The sequence below is a fragment of the Erythrolamprus reginae genome, chromosome 8 (genome assembly GCF_031021105.1).
Source record: "Erythrolamprus reginae isolate rEryReg1 chromosome 8, rEryReg1.hap1, whole genome shotgun sequence".
Lineage (NCBI taxonomy): Eukaryota > Metazoa > Chordata > Lepidosauria > Squamata > Dipsadidae > Erythrolamprus > Erythrolamprus reginae.
Window position 1 is genome coordinate 27,922,973 of NC_091957.1, and position 21,946 is coordinate 27,944,918.

Consider the following 21,946-nt stretch of genomic DNA (forward strand, 5'->3'; position numbering starts at 1 on the left):
GAGGCACTCCCACTTGGTCACATGGCCAGCAAGCCACACCCATAAAAATAAGCCATGCTGACAGTGTGGTAGTAAGAAAATTTTGCAGCCCTTCATTGCCTGAAGCGAACCCTGCTGGAGCCATCTTTGAGGCTTTGGGGTTGACACTAGGTGAGACGGAGAGCAAAACGGTTAGCTGGGGTGTTGAGTCAAATTTTTTTAAAAAGTGTTCCTGTGGGAACCAAGGTCATTCCAACAAGTTGACTTGGAGGCGAGGAGCCAACACTTTGATTGGACCATGCAGCTGATGACTTGGATTGAAAGGGGGAAAACTTTTCTCTTTTAATTAGGCAAAAACTTTCAGAGTCAGTTTTCACCAGCCTGTACCAGTATGACACATCCAATAAAGTTGTCCTTTTGATGAATCTACCTGCCTCCGAGTTCTGCTTTCTATGGGCCCATTATTTGGAGCGCTGACATTGACAAGAAGCAACGGGAGGGAATAGATTGGAATGTAAGGGCGGTATTGGGGTGGTGGTGTCAAAGGTGCAAAGTTAATAAGTAAAAATAAAATACGAGGGTCGCCCAGAAAGAAATGCACCACATTTTTTTCCTCTGCCTACAGTAATGGTACAAATGCAAAACTTTAGATAAACATTATTTGAATTGTCAGGAGTGTGTGTATAAATTTTGTGTTTCTTCAGACAGATAGTGTAGCTGCAGCAGTGTTTCAAAATGGCGTCTGTAAGTGACGTACGTTACAAGCAGGGTGCTGTCATTGAATTTCTCACTCCGGAGAAAGAAACTGTTGGGAACATTCACAAACATTTGTGTACAGTTTATGGAGAATCTGCAGTTGACAGAAGTACGGTTAGTCACTGGGCACAAAGGGTGAGGCCACTAGAAGTGATTTGCACAGTGCAGAAATGGCTTTGGGACCAGAACAAGGAGTGGTACCGACAGGGCATGCAAACATACAAACATACAAGATTGACAGCAGAAGACCTCATGATCCATCTAGTCTACCCTTATACTATTTCCTGTATTTTATCTTAGGATGGATATATGTTTATCCCCGGTATGTTTAAATTCAGTTACTATGGATTTACCAACCACATCTGCTGGAGGTTTGTTCCAAGCATCTACTACTCTTTCAGTAAAATATTTTCTCACGTTGCTTCTGATCTTTCCCTCAACTAACCTCAGATTGTACCCCCTTGTTCTTGTGTTCACTTTCCTATTAAAAACATTTCCCTCCTGAACCTTATTTAACCCTTTAACAGATTTAAATGTTTTGATCATATCCCCCCTTTCCCTTCTGTCCTCCAGACTAGACAGATTGAGTTCATTAAGTTTTTCCTAATACGTTTTATGCTTAAGACATTCCACCATTTCTGCAGCCTGTCTTTGGACCCGTTCAATTTTATTAATATCTTTATTATACATGCCCTTGTGTCTTGCTGGAGGAAGGCCATAGAATGGGATGGAGATTACGTGGAAAAATAGGGAGTATAAGAAGAAACATCTTTCTTTCTTGGGCATAAGTTTCATTGTGTTCAATAAATAATTATTGAAGAAAAAAAATGTGGTGTATTACTTTCTGTGCAACCCTCATAGTTTAGGAGGCAATATTAAAGAAATGGCATATGCCTACAATAAGATGTATCTGTAGAAATACAAATGAGGTTAAGAAGGCATATAGAAACTACCAATCTGTTCCGATTAATACTTAATATAACAGATGTCAAGCCAGTGCAGAAGTTGGTGATTAAATTAATGGCTTGCAACACTAGCCTAATGTTTATGGGAACTTGGGAGGAGTGATTTTCATGAGGGAACCTTTGCAGCCGCAAAGCATTCTTTTGAGTGATTCAAGGACATCCTATGCCCACCCACCTGGGCGGAAGCGGAAGGAGGATTTGCCACGCTGGCACAATCTGAGTGGCCAATGTGACAAGCTTGTGGGTGGGGGGACAAGAGATGTGGTGCATTGCTTTCTGGGCGACCCTCGTAGAGCAAAGGAGAGCATCTTAAGAGAAAGCAGGAAAGATCTCTCACTTCCACTGCTACAAACATTCACCGCCAGAACTCATGGTGACTTTTATGAGTCAACTCCCAAACAGCTGTTGGCTGAGAGGCTTATTGCGGCCACCTACGGGGTTTGCGATCACCCATGCAGTTCGCCACAAATACCTCTCTTCTTCACCGTTCCTCCAGAATGGTTTTGACCCAGATGACACAAAACTAGGGGAGCTTCAAGATACGGACTGTAGCACCCATTACCCATAGCTAGCAGGGCCCGCTAACTTGGGAATGGCTGAATTATGCTTCCATGTCCACCTGGAAGGGCTGGAGAGAAATCAGGAAGCCGGCCTCCATCACTCCACACGAATGCACTCCCCAAAAACCTACCACTCCACCGATCACCAGGATGCCCATCGAAGTCCTGGATGTGAGGGAGGCCAGGCCGGTCACCATGGAAACCATTAGCTCCTCCTGAGTCAAGGACCCCTGTGGCATGGGGGGCAGGCTTGGGTTTGCCGGGGTCAGGGGCAATGGACGCGGGACCTGGTGGGCAAAAATTGGATTGTTAGAGGGCAGGAAAAACAAGACAAGCTGCTACTTCAGAGGTAGGGGGTGAGGAGAATGGGAAAGGACACAAGGGGGAGTAAAACTCCATGCCAGTGAAGGTCAGTTTGGAAGGATAACAAAAACGACACAGCCCAGTGAGTTGTGTTCGTTTCTGCAACCCAAGACAGATGCAGACTTCAGAGGATAATTGGAACTGCAGAAAAAACAATTGCTACCAACCTGTCTTCCATTGAGGACCTGTATACTGTTTTGCCTCATAATTCTTGACAAATGTATCTTTTATTTTATGTACGCCGAGAGTTTATGCACCAAAGACAAATTACTTGTGTTTCCCATCACACTTGGCCAATAAAGAGAATATTCTATTCTCTGTTCTATTCTATTTTATTTTCTATTCTCTTCCTCTTCTCTTCTAAATGCAAGTCTAAATGCTAAATGCTATTCTTTTCTATTCTATTCCATTCTCTGTTCTGTTCTGTTCTATTTTATTCTCTATTCTCTTCTTTTCCTCTTCTCTTCTAAATGCAAGTCTAAATGCTATTCTTTTCTATTCTATTCCAATCTCTGTTCTGTTCTATTCTCTATTCTGTTCTATTCTCTATTCTCTTCTCTTCTAAATGCAAGTCTAAATGCTAAAAGCTATTCTTTTCTATTCTATTCTATTCCATTCTCTGTTCTGTTCTGTCAGGATGTATTGCAGGTCTCGGGCAAAGCTAAGTCTCCATGCGCTAGGTGGGGGAATCAGCCTCGTTTTATCAAACCTGAGTCTTACCTGGTCGCTGTAGCCCATCAAGGCCCGGCGCGTGTTTTTGGGCCCCAGAAATCGGTTCACCAACATGGTCCAGCCGAGTGAGAAATGGAACTGGATGTCTTCCTGGAAGTCGGTGCAGAGCTTGTCGCAGTTCAGGTCATAGCTGAGGGTGAAGCACTGCCTGGGGACCAGCAGCTCGATCTGGCCCCTCAGGGAAACGGGGAGCAGCGGCTTCAGCCCGTCTGAAAGGCAGAGCGGTGAGGGAGAAGAAGTGGGGAAGGTGGTTGGGTTAGGACAGGGGTTGGCAAAGTTGGCTCTTCTATGACATGTGGACTTCAACTCCCAGAATTCCTGAGCTAGCATGATTGGCTCAGGAATTCTAGGAATTGAAGTCCACAAGACATAGAAGAGCCAACTTTGCCCATCCCTGGTTTAGAATGATCCACGCCCCACATCTCAGGGAGGAAACAGAGCTATGCGGGCCAGGAGTTGGGCAGGCTGGGGGGGTGAGACTACAGGACCTCCGGGGGTCTCCTTCCCATTCTCCCAAGGGATGCTCTCACCAATCATTTCTTGCTGCATGACCTGCAATGAGGCGGCGATGGAACCGGAGCAGCGATCTGACATGTTTCGGCCCAGGCCTTCCTCGATGTGCCGGTGCAACTCCTAGGAAAGGAAAAACCGAGGGAATTCTGGGAGTTAAAGTTCCGTCAAGGTCGGAGCCAACCTGATGCAATATTCCAAATTGAAGATGGAGGAACTGTAATGACTTCAACCATGTAAAACTGCTTAATATGCAAATTGTAGTGTACTCTGATTGGTTGACAAAAGTATATAATGCACCGGTGTGGCTTGGCTTGAAAGTGTTGTGGCTTAGTATGGTTTAGAGTGGCTTGTGAATTGGTGTGGCTTGTGGTGGCTGAAGACTTGTAGCTGAATATTGTAACTGAGATTAGCAGATAGAGAATTGTGAGCACTTTGTATAGTAACTAGAGAGAGCTACAGTGTAAATGGTGTAGGTTTGCTACAAAAGAAGTAAATATTTTCCGTAAGAAACTCTGCAGTACCTGTCTTCAATTATCTTCAAGATTGGGGGATGGGCGGGGTCAACGGCCATGGCGCCATGGGGCTCTCTTGCTCCTACGAGGGTAGTCCCGAATTCCCATCGTCCGGGGGTCTCGGTTCTGTTGAACCGGACCCGATCCTCCCTGCAGGGCAGGTGATGTAGGGAACGCAGCTGGTGGCCCGATTGGGGGATTGGCAAACCCCCATCGGACGAACCGGCTTGTCTCGCGCCGGCAGTGGTGTGAAGTTGGCTTCCTGACATTAGCCATGGACGATCTTCGCAATGCAGAAGATTGAAGAAGAGTGGTATCATCTGGGAAGAGACCTAATAAGAAGCACTGGCTACATGAAGTAACATTAAGCGGTGTGCTGGTGAGTCGGGAGTGCTAAAACATCTTAAAAAGAAATGTTGGAGAATTTGTTGCTTTTGGAATCGGAAAAGCCGGAAATGAGGTCACAGCGGCTGTCTGAGTATGAGGGCATATGGCGGTAGCGTTAGATTAGCCTAAATACCTGAATTCTAACTTCTCTATTTGAAGAGCTTTTAGTGGCTGAAAGAAAGAAAAAGGTACTTGGTTTTGAGGCGTTTTGGTGGAAAAGGGATCTGACATTTTGGTTTTCATCGGAATGATTCCCCTTTGCATATCAGGAAGGAGAAGAAGGAAATGACGTGTCAGTTTTCAACATGCTTTGCCATCTTGGATACAAGGAGCTATCGTTACCATCGAGAGGGAGTGGGGAAACTTGCAGAGATACTTCTTAACATTGTTTCAATAAAACAATAAAACAAGCAATCAAGCCATCAAGTCGGGTCTCTGTTTTAATTATAGTAATTGCTTTTTGGAGATACAATTGGAGAAACAATCGTAGATCATTACGGAGTGTTATGGGGGCATATGGAGCGTTACGAGGAGTTACGAGGTTGGAATTTGAATTTGAAAGTCATTATTAATATATTTTTTAACAACCTGACCTTTAATAAGAGGAGAGAAAGAAGGAAAGAAGAAAAAAGGGACAAGGAATTATTTTGTGGCAAGAGACTTTATTCCCATAAAATTTTGGCGTTTATTAAGGCTATGTTGGACTTTAGATTCAACTTGGACTTATAATATGGACTCAGATCGGACTTATAATATGGAGTTATGGACCCAGATTTGACTAAATATTATTAAATATCACTAACTCAAAATTATTTTATACAACTAACATTATAAGGGAAGGTCTACCACGAAAAGATGGAAGATGGAAAAGTTGAAATAATATTACATTCATTATAATTAGTATAAACATATTAAAGGGGGACTAAGTGTATTTGGATTAAGTTAGACCAGAAGAATTGCATAAAATTAGGGGGATGATACTTTGGTTTGGGGACGGTATGGTTCGAGGAAAGGGAAATTATTTGAGAACAAAAATTATATACAATTAAGCGGTTTATTAGACTTTTAAAAATATTAGTTGGGTAAACTTAAACTTAAAGTATAAAATATGGATATTGAAGAATTAAAACACTGAAATAATGAATATAGAGATGAGAAATATTTTTTTGTGTATTTTTATCTTTCTACTACTTTAATTAATAAGACTGATATCAATGATGATGATTATTTTATTGATTTATAAGGAGGAGAGATGTGGGGTAAACTGATGTGAGTTAGGGTGGAAAACAAAGTAATATTAGGGAAACAATATTAAGGAAATTAAGGTATAGTTAACAGACTTTTCTTTTATTAAAAATAATTGATATGGAGCAAACATAGAAATAGAATTATGAATGTAATGAATTTTAATGGGTAATTAATGAATTTGGGTTTTTTATACAAAGTATTGGGATCTAGAATTAAGATATCTAAACTTTTGATTTTAAAACATAAAACTCACTGATTCAAAAAGATGAAAACAATGAAATAATGAATATAGAGATGGGAAATGCTTTTTTTTGTATTTTTATCTTTGTACTATTTTAATTAAGAAGACTGATATTAATGATGATTATTATTTTACTGATTTATAAGGAGGAGAGAAATGGGGTAAACTGATGTGATGATTATTGATAAATATATAGATTGTATATTATTAATAATTAATTTTAGAGATCATTAGAATGTTCAGATTTTAACTTTTGAAAAATGTATTAATTTACAAAAAGGTATAAAATTGATTTGGATTCAGGAGGGGAATTTTTTTTCATTAACTATTGAGATCATATCTATTAGTATAGGGCATGAGAATTCCGCTGACTATGCAACGCTAATACTAGAGTAGGGCACAAAGATATAGAATTTGATTGCAGTGGGTTTTGGGGAAAGGTTTTCCTTTCCCTGATGACCTTTAGAATATTTAGAACATATTTTTTTAAAAGTGAATTAATTTACAAAAAGGTAGAAAATTGATTTGGATTTGAGAGGAGGAGGTTTTTTTGTTTTATCCATTGGGATCGTTAATACTAGAATAGGGCAAGAGAATTCCGCTGGCTATGCAGCACTAATATTAGAGTAGGACACAAAGATACATAAGTTGACTCCAGTGGATATTCAGAGAAGTTTCCTTTTCTTTGATTAAGTGTTATTTTTCTTTTTTCCTCTCGCCTCTCTTTAAGGCATAAGGCAAGAGAAAGTTTTATAAATAAAATAATAATGGATTGTAGAAATTAGTAATTAAAAAAAGATTACAATTTTAGAAAGATGTAGTGAGGGCTCAGAGGTTTTTTAAATTGAATTAGGATGACAGAAATGGAATTGTTTCCTATTGGTTATTGGGATTAACAAATTTAGACTAGGGCATGATGATTCCGCTGGACATGCAGCGTTAAGGTTAGACTAGGGCATGATGATTTAGCTGGGTATACAGCATGTTTCTCTGGAGTTGATCCCAGTGGGCCAGTAGGGGGATTTTTCTTTTCTTACTCACTCTCTTTTTATTTTTTATTTTATTTATTTATTTATTTATTTATTTTTACAATATTTATAGACATATGACTTGGAGAAGGTTGGAGGTAAAAATGAGTTTAAGGCTAAAAGTTAAGGTTTCATGAATGCATTGGTTCTATATGAAGGTAGGAGATGAAGTATAAGAAGAGGAGGAGGTTATTTTTCCATTTCTTCCACCCCTTTTCTTGTTTTTCCCCTCTTTCTTCTTTCTTTTTTCCCCTTGCTTTTCTTCTATTCTTTTTATGCTTGTTTTCCTTTCTTTTTAAACACTTCTTTCTTTTTACTTTATTTTTCAGCTTTTACTCTTAGAAACATAAAAATATAGAAGACTGACGGCAGAAAAAGACCTCATGATCCATCTAGTCTGCCCTTATACTATTTTTTGTATTTTATCTTAGGATGGATATATGTTTATTCCAGGCATGTTTAAATTCAGTTACTGTGGATTTACCAACCACGTCTGCTGGAAGTTTGTTCCAAGGATCTACTACTCTTTCAGTAAAATAATATTTTCTCATGTTGCTTTTGATCTTTCCCCCAACTAACCTCAGATTGTGCCCCCTTGTTCTTGTGTTCATTTCCCTATTAAACACACTTCCCTCCTGAACCTTATTTAACCCTTTGACATATTTAAATGCTTCGATCACGTTCCCCCTTTTTCTTCTGTCCTCCAGACTATACAGATTGAGTTCATTAAGTCTTTCCTGATACGTTTTATGCTTAAGACCTTCCACCATTCTTGTATCCCATCTTTGGACCCATTCAATTTTGTCAATATTCCAAATGTGGTCTCATCAGCGCTCTATATAGCAGGATCACAATCTCCCTCTTCCTGCTTGTCATACCTCTAGCTATGCAGTCAAGCATCCTACTTGCTTTTCCTACCACCCGACCACACTGCTCACCCATTTTGAGACTGTCAGAAATCATTACCTCTAAATCCTTCTCTTCTGAAGATTTTTCTAACACAGAACTGCCAATACAATATTCAGATACTTCCTTTTCCCCAAGTGCATTAGTTTACATTTGGAAACATTAAACTGCAGTTTCCATTGCTTTGACCATTTATCTAGTAAAGCTAAATCATTTACCATATTAAAGACGCCTCCAGGAATATCAACCCTATTGCACACTTAAGAGTCATCGGCAAATAGGCAAACCTTCCCTACCAAACCTTCCCCTATGTCACTCTCAAACATATTAAATAGAATAGGACCCAGAACAGACCCTTGTGGCACACTACGTGTAACCTGTCTCTGCTCAGAATACTCACCATTAACAATAACTCTCTGATGTCTACACTTCAGCTAGCTACAAATCCACTGAACTATCCAGGGATTAAGTCCAATCTTCACTAATTTATCTATCAGCTCTTTATATGGAACTGTATCAAACGCTTTGCTGAAGTCCAGATAGGCAATATGCACCGCACCACCTTCATCCAACACCTTTGTGACATAGTCAAAGAAATCAATGAGATTAGTCTGACATGATTTGCCTTCAGTAAAGCCATGCTGATTTAGGTCCAATAAGTTGTTTTTTAGGTGCTGATTTATCCTCTTTTTGAGTAGAGTCTCCATCATTTTAACTATAACTGATGTCAAGCTAACTGGCCTGTAGTTATCAGCTTCTTCTCTACTGCCATTCTTGTGGATAGGCACAACACTGGCCATTCTCTAATCCTCAGGAACATCTCCTGTTAACAGGGATTGGTTAAACAAATCAGTCAGGGGGGTAGCAATGACAAATCTGAGTTCTTTAAAATCTCTGGGGTGGATGCCATCTGGACCCATTGCCTTATATATCTTTAATTGTTCAAGTTCTTCTAAGACATCGGCTTCTAAGATCTGGAGCTGAATCCGTACAGCTGGAAGCAATGCTATATCCATCTATAGTATTATATTGTAAGGTGTCTTTTGAGAAAACTGAACAGAAATAGCTATTGAAATGGTCAGCGATCTCCTTATTCCCATCAATGCATGTATTATTCCCGGCACAAAGCTTCGTGATGCTGCAGTTTTTCTTCTTCCTATCACTAATATATTTGAAGAAGGTTTTATCCCCATTCTTTTAAATTTTATTTCCTTTTTGTTAGTTGTTATTTGTTTATAATTTTTTATATAATAGAATTACATATTAGGTTTTGTAATTCTGCTATTCGACTAATTGGGTGTTTTTAGAAGATGCTATTTGTTGGTTCTTTTTTTGTCAGGTTCTCTCTCCTCGAGTTTGTCACCTGTAATTTTTTTGGGTTGATGTTCTTTTTTTCTTTAGAAGTTCCTTATTAATGGGCGATTATCATTTTTAAAATGTTATTAATTATATATGAAAATCGATATAGAAGAGATATGGAGAAATTTGAATTTTATAGCCTAATCAACTTGAGACATTTTAAATCTAGAACAGCTTAAAAGAGGTTTTAGCTAACAATATTTTTGTACAATATAAGAAATTGAGTAACTAATTTTCATCCAGATGTTAAAAGTCTAGGAGGCAGCATTGATCTTTGCATAAATACAATTTGTAAAAATGAACTATTGTAAAGCAACTTGATGTTTTTGGTATTTTTTAACTGTACTGTGAATGGAGAGAAAAACAATAAAAAATTCTTTGGAAAAAAATTATCTTCAAGATAAAGGTTCCTGATATCCTACTCTGAGGCTGGCTGGTTAGCTGCTTTGGCTACCTGGGTGAGCTAGCTTCTGCAAAACGTTACTCCAACAAAGTCCCCTTGTCTTAAAGTCCTTGGTGCTTTCTGAATGTCAAGATTGGTGATGATGGGGTGGGGGGAAAGATGGGAAGGGAGACTCAAAACTACTTGTAATGCCCTCCCGTAAGAGTGCCTTCCTGTCAATGACTACAAGGTTGTTTCCTGTCAACAACTACTTCAGCTTCAACCACAGCAACACATGAGCACACAACAGATACAAACTCAAAGTAAACTGCCCCAAACTCGAATGCAGGATATACGACTTTAACAACCGAGTACTTGATGCTTGGAACTCACTATCTGATTCTGTAGTATCATTTCCTAACCCCCAAAACTTTACCTTTTGACTATCCACTGTTGACTTCTCCTGATTCCTAAGAGGTCAGTAAGGGGCGTCCACAAGTGCACCACCGTGCCTTGCATCCCCTGTCCTAATGTTTCTCTTACTAGTACAGTCATACCTCGTCTTACGAACCTAATTGGTAAGACGAAAGGTTCGTAAGACGAAACATTGTTTCCCATAGGAAACAATGTAAAGTCAATTAATCCGTGCAACAACAACAAAAAACCCGCAAAAAAATGCTGCCGCCCAGCTGTCACCTTTTAAAACAGCCAGGGGACTTCCCAGCAGCCTCCTGAAGCCGAACGCCAAACCCGAACTTCTGCGTTCGGCTTCGGGAGGCTGCTGGGAAGCCCCCCGGCTGTTTTAAAATGTGACAGCCGGGCGGCGCGGCTTCCCAGCGGCCTCCCGAACCCGAACTTTTGCCGAACTTCCGGGTTCGGCGTTCGTGAGGTTGCTGGGAAGCCCCGCTGCCCGGCTGTCACCTTTTAAAACAGCCGGGGGGCTTCCCAGCAGCCTCCCAAATGCCGAACCCGGAAGTTCCGGTTTGGCGTTCGTAAGACGAAAAAAGTTCGCAAGAAGAGGCAAAATTTTTCTGAACCCCAGGTTTGTATCTCGGGTTGTTCGTTAGACGAGGGGTTTGTATCTTGAGGTACCACTGTATCATGTATATAAACATTGTTATATCTTTATATACTACCAATAATGTCAGTACTATGTACTGCACTGGTTGGGTTTGTCAGTATATGAACTGGCCAGCAATGTATGTTTGGAGGAAATAGTATTTATTTATTTATTTATTCATTTATTTATTTATTATTTAGATTTGTATGCCGCCCCTCTCCGAAGACTCGGGGCGGCTCACAGCAGAGAAAAACAAATCATAAATAATCTAATACATTTAAAACATTTAAGATTTAAAAAGAAAACCCCATATAATACATACACACTCACAAGCTTACCATACACAATTTAAACATGCCCAGGGGGAGATGTCTTAATTCCCCCATGCCTGACGGCAAAGGTGGGTTTTAAGGAGTTTACGGAAGGCAGGTAGAGCAGGGGCAGTTCTAATCTCCGGGGGGAGTTGGTTCCAGAGAGCCGGTGCCGCCACAGAGAAGGCTCTTCCCCTGGGGCCCGCCAACCGACACTGTTTAGTTGACGGGGCCCGGAGAAGGCCCACTCTGTGGGACCTAATCGGTCGCTGGGATTCGTGCGGCAGGAGGCGGTCTCGGAGGTATTCTGGTCCGATGCCATGAAGGGCTTTAAAGGTCATAACCAACACTTTGAATTGTGACCGGAAATTGATCGGCAGCCAATGCAGACTGCGGAGTGATGGTGAAACATGGGCATACCTAGGTAGGCCCATGACTGCTCTCGCAGCTGCATTCTGCACGATCTGAAGTTTCCGAACACTTTTCAGAGTTAGCCCCATGTAGAGAGCATTACAGTAATCGAACCTTGAGGTGATGAGGGCATGAGTGACTGTGAGCAATGAGTCCCGGTCCAGATAGGGCCGCAACTGGTGCACCAGGCGAACCTGGGCAAACGCCCCCCTCGCCACAGCTGAGAGATGGTTTTCTAATGTGAGCTGTGGATCGAGGAGGACGCCCAAGTTGCGGACCCTCTCTGAGGGGGGCAATGATTCCCCCCCCAGGGTGATGGACGGACAGATGGGATTGTCCTTGGGAGGCAGAACCCACAACCACTCCGTCTTATCCGGGTTGAGTTTGAGTCTGTTGACACCCATCCAGGCCCCAACAGCCTCCAGGCACCGGCACATCACTTCCACCGCTTCGTTGACTGGGCATGGGGTGGAGATGTAAAGCTGGGTATCATCGGCATATTGATGATACCTCACCCCATGTCCTTGGATGATCTCACCCAGCGGTTTCATGTAGATGTTGAATAGCAGGGGGGAGAGGACCGACCCCTGAGGTACCCCACAAGGGAGAGACCTCGGAGCCGACCTCTGACCCCCCACTAACACCGACTGCGACCGGCCAGAGAGGTAGGAGGAGAACCACTGGAGAACAGTGCCTCCCACTCCCAACCCCTCCAGCTGGTGCAGAAGGATACCATGGTCGATGGTATCGAAAGCCGCTGAGAGGTCAAGAAGCACCAGGACAGAGGATAAACCCCTGTCCCGGGCCCGCCAGAGATCATCCATCAACGCGACCAAAGCGGTTTCCGTGCTGTAACCGGGCCTGAAGCCTGGCTGCTGGGGACCTAGATAATCGGCTTCTTCCAAGGACCGCTGGAGCTGGAGTGCCACCACCTTCTCGACAACCTTCCCCATAAAGGGAAGGTTGGAGACTGGACGATTGTTATTAAGTACGGCTGGGTCCAGGGAGGGCTTCTTGAGGAGGGGGCGCACAAGCGCTTCTTTATAGAGAGTTGGAAAGACTCCCCTCCCCAAGGAAGCGTTGGTAATCTCCTGGGCCCAGCTCCGTGTCACCTCTCTGCTGGCCGAGACCAACCAGGAGGGACACGGATCCAGTAAGCAGGTGGCGGAACTCACAGCTCCAATGGCCTTGTCCACTTCATCAGGTGTCACCAGATCAAACTCTTCCCAGACAGGTGGACAAGTACGTGCCCCAGTCACCTCGACTGACTCGTTGTCAGTCGACTCTGTATTACAATTGGAGTCGAGATCAGCCCGGATCTGAGCGACTTTATCAGCGAAAAACGTGTTAAAGTCCTTGGCACTGCTCTGCAAGGGCTCCCCAACTCCCCCCTGGTTAAGAAGGGAGCGGGTCACCCTAAACAGAGCGGCCGGGCGGGATTCCGCTGATGCAATCAAGGCGGCATGGTACGCGCATCTTGCCGCCTTGAGCGCCACTTTGTAAGTCTTAATAAAAGCTCTTACAAGTGTTCGATCGGATTCGGACCTACTCTTCCTCCATCGCTTCTCTAGACGTCTCTTTTGGCGTTTCAACTCCCGGAGCTCCTCGTTGAACCATGGGGCTCTACGGGGTCTAGCGCCGCGGAGAGGTCGCAAAGGCGCAATCCGGTCAAGAGCCCCAGCTGCAGCCTTGTTCCAGGCCTCAGCAAGGGACTACGCCGAACTGTGGACGAGTGCCTCTGGAATAACCCCAAGCGCCGTCTGAAAGCCCTCTGGGTCCATCAGGCGTCTGGGGCGGAACATCTTCATTGGTTCCGCCTCCCTGCGGGGAAGGATTGGAGCCAGGAAGTCAAGCCGTAGTAGAAAATGGTCTGACCATGACAAAGGCAACGCTTCTAAGCCCCTTAGTCTCGGACCATTACTCAATTGCTCGGAAAGGAATACCATGTCAGGTGCGTGCCCTCCCTCGTGAGTCGGACCCTGTACTACTTGAGTCAGGTCCATGGCTGTCATGGTGGCCATGAACTCCTGTGCCAGCCCAGAGGTTTCGCCGAGTGACGGCAGGTTGAAGTCCCCCAGGACAATGAGTCCGGGGAACTCCACCGCCAACCTGGCTACCTCCTCGAGTAGCACAGGCAGGGCTTTTGACACGCAGCTGGGAGGCAGGTACGTGAGAAATAAGCCCACCTGAACCCCTAAGTCCAACTTCAGCAAGAGAGACTCGCAACCCGCAATTCCCGGAGCAATAAGTCTACGCAGGCAAAGGCTCTCCCTGGCTATAATAGCCACTCCTCCCCCCCTTCCCTGGGGTCGAGGTTGATGCCATATCTGAAACCCGGCTGGGCAAATTTCAGAGAGGAACACCTCCCTCCGGGCCCAGCCAGGTTTCAGTAATACAGGCCAGGTCGGCCTCCTCATCCAGGATCAGATCCCGGATGAGGAGAGCTTTATTTACCACCGACCTGGCATTGAGTAGCAGCAACCTGAGCCCAGGGCCAGAGTTACACTCATCACCAGTACCCAAGATTGGGCTCACAGAGCCGGAACAAGGGACCGTTATTAAGCAACGGTCTCTCGTTCCCCTGGAACGGCTAACTCTGTGACCCCCGCCATATCTGCCTCTCCCCAGCAACACAGGGATATTCCGGCCCTCTGCCACCCCAGAGATCAATGCCCCTACCTCTCCTGTCTCCCGAGCGTCAGGTGGGCCAAATCTATCACTCATACTACTATTATTCATCCCATCCATACCATACTCCCACCCACCCCAACCATCACACTCATACCAGTCATTCATTCCATGTACAACATTGAATCTACTCCAATCACCCATTAATTAGAGAACCCCCCCAATATTAAAAAAGGATTAAACTAATAATAGATAAAAATGCTGATAAAATGTGACACAATATAAGTACATATAAATAGAAATAGAAAAAATTCACAAGATTAATAATTAATAGCATAAAAATAGTATAAAATAGTAAAAATGGTATAAAATCAGTTCTTAATATTAATTATTAGCTAATCATCGGTTAGTCAATCGGCCCAGGTGTAGTGTCTTTGTAGGTCTTCAATATAACTTAGATCTTAAAAAGTCTTAAAAGTCTTAAAAGGGCAAGGGCAAGGCTGCAATAATGTCACTTTAAGAGCTAAGCTGCAATTATCCATAAAAGGGAGACAGATGTGTTGCTCTCTGTTGCATTGTATTGTATTGTATTGTTGGTTGTTGGTGGCTATTGCAGTTAGTCTTGATAATGCTTGCTATATTGCTGTGTGCTAAAGTTTTGCTTTGTGCTAAGATACAGCTGTATGCTTAATACTGTTGTGTGCTAAGATATTGCTGTATGCTAATAATATACTATTGCTGTGTGCTAAATATTGGTCTATGTACCTGCTGTGTGCTAAACATTGGTCTATGGATTGTATTATGGTATGGTATGGTATGGTATGGAACTGTGTGTAATATTAATGGTTAGTGCTGTATGTTTAGAACTGTATATGATTGCTTAACCTGGAAATGTCTTCTTGTATATGATGGTTAGTCTATTGTATACCTTGTGAATCATAGAGTTGGAAGGGACCACCAGGGTCATCGGGTCCAACCTTTACTATATTGATCTGTGTTATTGGCTGAACAACCACCACTGTCACAAATGGTCAGTTTCAAGTTTGGCATTTCTATCATTGGCTGTAAGTCCAGTGTGGATTACTAACAAATAACGTACTTGACTAAATAAATGAATAAATAAGATCATTTTCCGGAACCTCATGATCCAGTCTGCATTAAGTGGCTTACATTCTTATAAACCTTCAGGACCACAGGGGAAGGGTGGAAATCCAGCTGAAACTCATCCACCAACACCGAGAGCTTCCTGATCTCTTCTGCCATCGCGTTTGAGACCTGGAAGGAAAATTGACCAAGGGGTGTCTGTATGTGTGAACTGGGCTGCGTTTCCTTTTCTTTCCAAGAAAGCAACCCTCCCCTCCTTCTGCAATGCCAACAGCAGAGGAAAACCAATGTTTTGTCTTTGGAATCCCAAACCAGGATGCCGAGTGTGGCAGAGCCTGGCAATGACAAAGACGCTCTCAAACCCAGGTTTTCAGTTTCTGTGTCGCTAGAAAAGCACGCTTGGATGATTCCTGCTGGGATCATCTTTGGTCCAGGGAATCCCGCAGCGTAAATCTCACAGGCTTTGAATGGGGGGGGGGGGGGGGGGGGCTGCTCACCTGGCGCTCAACCTCTTCCGTGATCTCCTTGATTTTCAACTTGTAGCTCTGGGTGAGCAGGTCCAGCTGTTTCTCGATGAATCCCAGGCGCTCATGGCGGTCGTCCCACTTCTCCAGGCAGTAAACCCTGCAAGACCCAAGTGTTAGGACTCTGTCCATAACTGTTAGTTGGCAATATATTGGCTGCAGGTGTTGCAGACTGCCACAAGAGGGAGCTAGAGATCATAGCTTACTTCTCTGACTCACCCTCTCTGTTTCTCTTTGTCTGGCTACTCAATGTTAATGGCTACTCATTGTTAGGTTTGCTCTGCAACTCTCTGTATTGTAGTCATGTATTATAACTAAAATATATTTAGGCTTGACAACTGGTAAGAAAGACTATGTACTTAGTAATATCTGGATTGTTATTCTGTCTTATTATGTGTATGATTTTAGATTGTCTGAATATATATAATATATTACATGAATATAATAATAATAATAATAATAATAATAATAATAATAATAGTAATAATAATAATAATAATAATAATTTAGATTTGTATGCTGCCACTCTCCGTAGACTAGCACAGATAACATAGAAATGTTATTTCTCAAAGTAAACTTTAATTCAAATTAGTGTATCTGTGTGTGGCTGAGTAATTATTCACAACTAATCTCAATCTAAATGTTTCTGTGTGTGCACAACCTTGGTAAACAAGGATTACTCGGCTCATACATTAACAACAAGGAAGGAAAAAAAGAAAGAAGAAAGGAAGGAAGGAGAGAAGGGGAAGGGAGGAGAAGAAGAGAAGAAGAAATGAAGGGTTAAGGGCGGGAGGGAAGAAAGAAGAAGGAATAGGGAGGGAAGGTGGGAGGGAAAGAAGGAATGAATACGGAGGAAGGGAAGTAGAAGGAGAGAAGAAGGAATAGGGAGGAGGAGGGAGAGAAGGAATTAAGGAATAGGGAGAGAGAAAGGGAGAGAGGGAAGGAAGGAAGGTGTAGGAAGGGAGGGAATAGGGAGGAAGGAATATGGAGGGAGAAAGGGAAGGAGAATTGGAGGGAGGACAAAATAGGGAGGGAGGGAATAGGGAGTATGGGAGGAAGGGAAGGAATAGGCAGGGAAGGAGGGAAGAAAGGACTGAATATGGAGGGGAGAGAAAGAAGGAAGTAGGAGAAGGAGGAGGGAGGGAGGAATAGGGAGAAGGGAGGGAGGAAAAAGGAAAGAGGAAACAGAGCAGCCGGTTTCTAAACTAGCTGAAATCCTGCAAGGGCCTTCTTGCTCTGCTCTTCAATTTCAACTTTCACAAAATTCTCTAGGAAATCCCAAACGAGGCACCTCTGTTCCTGCGCGGCCACATGCACGGAATCCATGATGTGCCGGACCTCCTCGGCAATCTGCTTGGCTCTGACTGTGTGCTGCTCAAACTTGGTCTTGACCGCCGACTGCGAGATGCACTCCTGCAGGGAAGGGCAAACCTCAGCTCTCCCAACCAATACCCAGCACCCTTCCTTTCCCTCTTAGGCAGCAAGCCTGCGAATCAATCCTCTTGGGCTGATTATTATAAGGTTTCCGACCCCAAAAATCCCACGTGGGACGCAGTGTCCTTGAGGACTAGCGACTTAAACCACAGTAAAAACAGGCAAACTGAGATTCTTTAGTGTTCTACATTAGGAATCTACTTCAAAGTGGATTCCTAATGCAGAATACTAAAGATCTGTTTGCCTCCTTTTACTGTGATTTAAGTTGCTAGTCCTCAAAGGACACTGTGTGTCCCAGAGAGTGTTGAACATTGCACGATGATCCGTTTAATAATATTTGCTTCTGCTAGTTCAAATATAAGGGCTTTATGGAAGAGTGTATATAGATGGAAAAAACAACTATAAGGTTCTCTAGAGTCTAGACAATATTGTTTGCACTGCCTCCTATTTGATTCTTCAATATATTATTTTTTATACATTAATAATTAGAAAAAATTCCATTGCTTGTAAATGTATAAGTCGTGTATATTAAAGAATTAGATCTATAGGCAGGATTGGGGTTTGGGAGAATATCTAAGATTCTGTGCAATAGCAATAACATTTAGACTCATATATGGCTTCACAGTGCTTTTACAGCCTTCTCTAAGCGGTTTACAGAATCAGCATATTGCCCCCAACAATCTGGGTCCTCATTGACCCACCTCCGAAGGATGGAATGCTGAGTCAACCTTGAGCCGGTGATGAGATTTGAACTGCTGAACTACAGCTAGCAGTTAGCTGAAGTAGCCTGCAGTGCTGTACTCTAAACACTACACTACCCTGGCTCTTTGCAGTTTGGAGAATCCCCAAATCCCACTCCCGGTGGGCCCCACCCACCCCACCATGCCCCTACCAGGATGAAGGTAAGTGCAGGGTGTGCGTGGAGGCTCAGGGAGGGTGAAAAACAGGCATACCGGAAGTTTGGGAAGGCCAGAAACAGGCCTGTTTTTTGCCCTCCTGGAGTCTTGGAGAAAGCCTCCCCACAATGTGGTGCAGGGGCTGACTAGGCCGCACCCACTATCGCCACACCCACCCAGCAACCAGGCAGAGAACCCTTTGCTAAATTTTTGAAGCCCACCCTTTTCTATAGGGATATCTCATCACGTAATATAAATTTAACAACAATATAATGGGTAAAATATAAGGAAAATGCATTTAGAATTGACTACTTGTGCTCCGAATAGCGGTTTGAAACTCACAAAACATCAGTGTCTTAACAATGCACTTGCCTCAAACCTTCGCTCAAAGTTCTGGAATTCGAACATCCTCACTTGGAAACCCTCGCCAATGCCCCACCTACAAGGGGGAAAAAAAACCAACAACAACCCAAGCACCATCAGATTTGAACAGCAAAATAGGCACACTTTTTCATTGTTTGTCAAGTTTCTAGTCCTCATAAGTGCCCAGGCAATCTTGAGCCAGGTAGGAGTAACGTCGAGCATAGTTTGTGAAGGAGGAGGAGGGGGTCGCAGATTTAGAAAAAGGGAGAGCTTAGAGCAGTGTTTTCCAATCCCGGCAACTTTTAAGACTCGTGGACTTCAACGCCCAGGATTCCCCAGCCAGAGAAAGGAAGGGAAGAAGAAATAGGAAGGAAGGGAATATGGAGGATGAGAGAGAGGGAGGGAGGGAGGGAGGGAAGAAGGAATAGGCAGGAAAGGAAGGAAGGAATACGGAGAGAGTGAAGGAAGTAGAAGAAGGGAGGGAAGGAAAAGGCAGGGAAGGAGGAAAGTAAGGAAATGAGAGGGAGGAATAGGGAGAATGGGAGTAAGGAAGGAGAAAAGGAAAAGGCAGGGAAAGGGAAGAAATGCGGAGAGAGGGAAGGAAGGAAAGAGGAGGAGGTAGGGAGGTAAGGAATAGGCAGGGAAGGAAGGAAGGATTATAGAGGGAATGAAGGAAGTATGAGAAGGAGGGAGGGAAGGAATAAGCAGGGAAGGAATATGGAGGAGGGAAGGAAGGAAGGAAAGAGGAGAAGGAGGGAGGGAAGGAATAGGAAAGGAGGGAATAGGGAGAGATGGGAGGGAGGAAGAGAGGGAGAGAGGAAAGGAAGGAATAGGCAGGAAGGAAGGAATATGGAGGGAGGGAAGGAAGTAGGAGGAGGGAGGGAAGGAAGGAAGGAATATGGAGGGAGGGAGGAAAGAAAGAGAGGAGGGAAAGAATAGGCAGGGAAGGAGGGAAGGATGGAAGGAATATGGACGGAGGAAAGTAAGGAAGAGGGGGAGGGAGGAAGGAATAGGGAGGGAGAGCAGGAAAGAAGGAATAGGGAGGGAAGGAGGGTGGGGAGGGATAGGGAGGGAGAAAACTGGCTGGGGAATCCTGGAGTTGAAGTCCCCGAGTCTTAAAAGTTGCCGAGGTTGAAAAACACTGGTTCAAGAGGGTCTCTCACCTCCTTCAGGCATACCCTGAGCCTTCTGGATGCGGGCGTTCAGGACCTCTTTTGCAGAGACAAAAAAGATGCGATCGCCAGCCTGGGCACGATCCACCACACCCAGCTCATCCACCAGGAAACTGGTGCAGCGTTCCATGTGCTGTCGGCGAACCTGCAGAGGAGGGGCCGCAAAAAGCGGGGTAGGTAAGAAAGGCCAAGCTTCTTTACGGGCTGCTCTCCTCCCAACCCACCCCGACTTCAGCCACACCCAAGGAAGCCTCACCTCTCCATGTATTCCGGCTCGGAGGCCGAAGCGTCCCAACGGTTATTTAAAATGAAAATGTTGGGCCGAGAAAGGCGAGCGTTGACTTTGTGGAAGAACTGCTTCTCCTGGGTTGGCAGAAAAAGAAACAACAACAATGCTGTCAGGCTGCAGCCATTACTTGATTTGGAGACTTTGGCCTGCCACATATTATAATATGGAATGGATTTGTGCTTTGGAATTTGGGAGGGGCTGTTGCATGAGGGATGTAGAGATGCAGCCATAACAAATGCCTTCTAGATTCTCAAAGTGATCCTTTGTTCGACACCTGCCCGGAAGCTGATGGGAATGACAGACACGTTGATAGAAAGAGACTGGTCAACGTGGTGAACTTGTGGGGGGTGGCTGCCACTGTACAGTGATGGCTAAAAGAAAAAAAGAATCATCTATTCAAAAACTCAACATTTCTGCCTCTTCTGAACACCCAACCCACGCCCCACACCCAGTTTCTTAGGCAGAAGGAGTGTGGGGACAATGGAGACCTATTGTATTTTTCAGAGTATATGATGGACCATTCCCCCAACTAAAAATGGCTGAAAACTTGGGTGAATCTTATACTCTGAATGTAGCTTTTCCTAAGCTCCCCCCCCCCCAGCCCTAATGAGGTGATAATTATCTTCCCAGCTTGCAGGCTTTTCACTGCTACTGTCTCCAAAGGAGTTTTAGCAGCCCTAAGTCTTTGCAGGCTTGTTTTCATTGCTACTCCCTCTGAAGAAGACTTTTTCCAGTCCTAACCAGGGGATAAAAATAATGTGCTGAAGCTGACCAGACTAAGGACGCTAGCCTGGTAGGTAAATTCCCCCCCCCCCAATTTCCTTCCCCCAAACTAAGGTGCACCTTATACTCCGGTGCATCTTATACTCCAAAATACGGTAACTATGCCTTCCATGAATTTTTTAAAAGCAGGAGTTGCAAACTTTGAAGAAAAGCGCCATGCGAAATACAGAAAAATAAGCAAATCTACTCCATTCCTTTTAATTTGCTAACATGCAAAGCCCAACCTTTTTCATGCCTTTCAGGAGTTTTGATCAGCGGTAGGTTCCTGCAGGTTCGGGCGAATCTGTAGTTCCGATGATCAGCTGGTCCCGCCCACCCACCCTCTCCTGTCCTATATTTCCTTCTTTCTGGCTCAGCTGATTAGCGTGGCACCAATTAGAACACACAGAGTTGGCCTCCTCCAGGTCCCGTCAGCTAAACAATGCAGGTTGGCGGGATCCCGGGGCAGGGCCTTCTCTGTTGCTGCCCCGTCTTTATGAAATTAACTCCTCCCCCGAGGTCAGTATGGCCCCCACCCTGCTGGCATTTTGCAAGGCCACAAAGACCTGGCTATGCCAGCAGGCCTGGGAGCCCTAGCTTGTCCAGGTATATGAATCGGCATGAATGACTAGTAAGTGTGCTGCTGGATGGTTTTAAGGTTTACTTAGGGTTTTAGAAATTAATTCGTTTTTGTCTTGACTTCTTTTCATTGTTATTGTTACTTGCAATTTACACTGCTGTGAGCTGCCCTGAGTCCTTCGGGATTGGGCAGCATAGAAGTCAAACTAGTAAATGAATAAATAAATAAATTTCCCTGCCTCCACTCCTTAAAAGGTAAATAGCTGAGCTTCAAATGGCTGTATTTTAGCATTCCGATTAAGACTTATATGCCGCTTCACAGTGCTTGGCAGCCCTATCTAAGCGGTTTGCAGAGAGTAAGCCTATTTCCCCAAACAATCTGAGTCCTCATTTTACCGACCTTGGAAGGATGGAAGGCTGAGTCAACCTGGAGCCTACTGAGATTCGATGTGCCAGACTGCTGGCAGCCAGTGATCAACAGA

At 44.0% G+C, this 21,946-nt stretch overlaps 1 protein-coding gene across 1 annotated transcript in view; it reads right to left on the reverse strand.

Annotated features, from left to right (window-relative positions):
* MFN2 (mitofusin 2) overlaps positions 1-21,946 on the reverse strand; it is a 45,741-nt gene that overhangs the window by 5,656 nt on the left and 18,139 nt on the right. The window contains exons 8-16 of the mRNA XM_070759486.1: positions 20,094-20,197; positions 19,823-19,983; positions 18,672-18,736; positions 17,261-17,382; positions 15,943-16,069; positions 15,512-15,616; positions 3,886-3,988; positions 3,344-3,564; positions 2,392-2,547 (exon numbers count right to left, since the gene is read on the reverse strand). Coding sequence (XP_070615587.1) covers positions 2,392-2,547; positions 3,344-3,564; positions 3,886-3,988; positions 15,512-15,616; positions 15,943-16,069; positions 17,261-17,382; positions 18,672-18,736; positions 19,823-19,983; positions 20,094-20,197 — 1,164 coding nt within the window. The remainder of the gene's footprint in view (positions 1-2,391; positions 2,548-3,343; positions 3,565-3,885; positions 3,989-15,511; positions 15,617-15,942; positions 16,070-17,260; positions 17,383-18,671; positions 18,737-19,822; positions 19,984-20,093; positions 20,198-21,946) is intronic.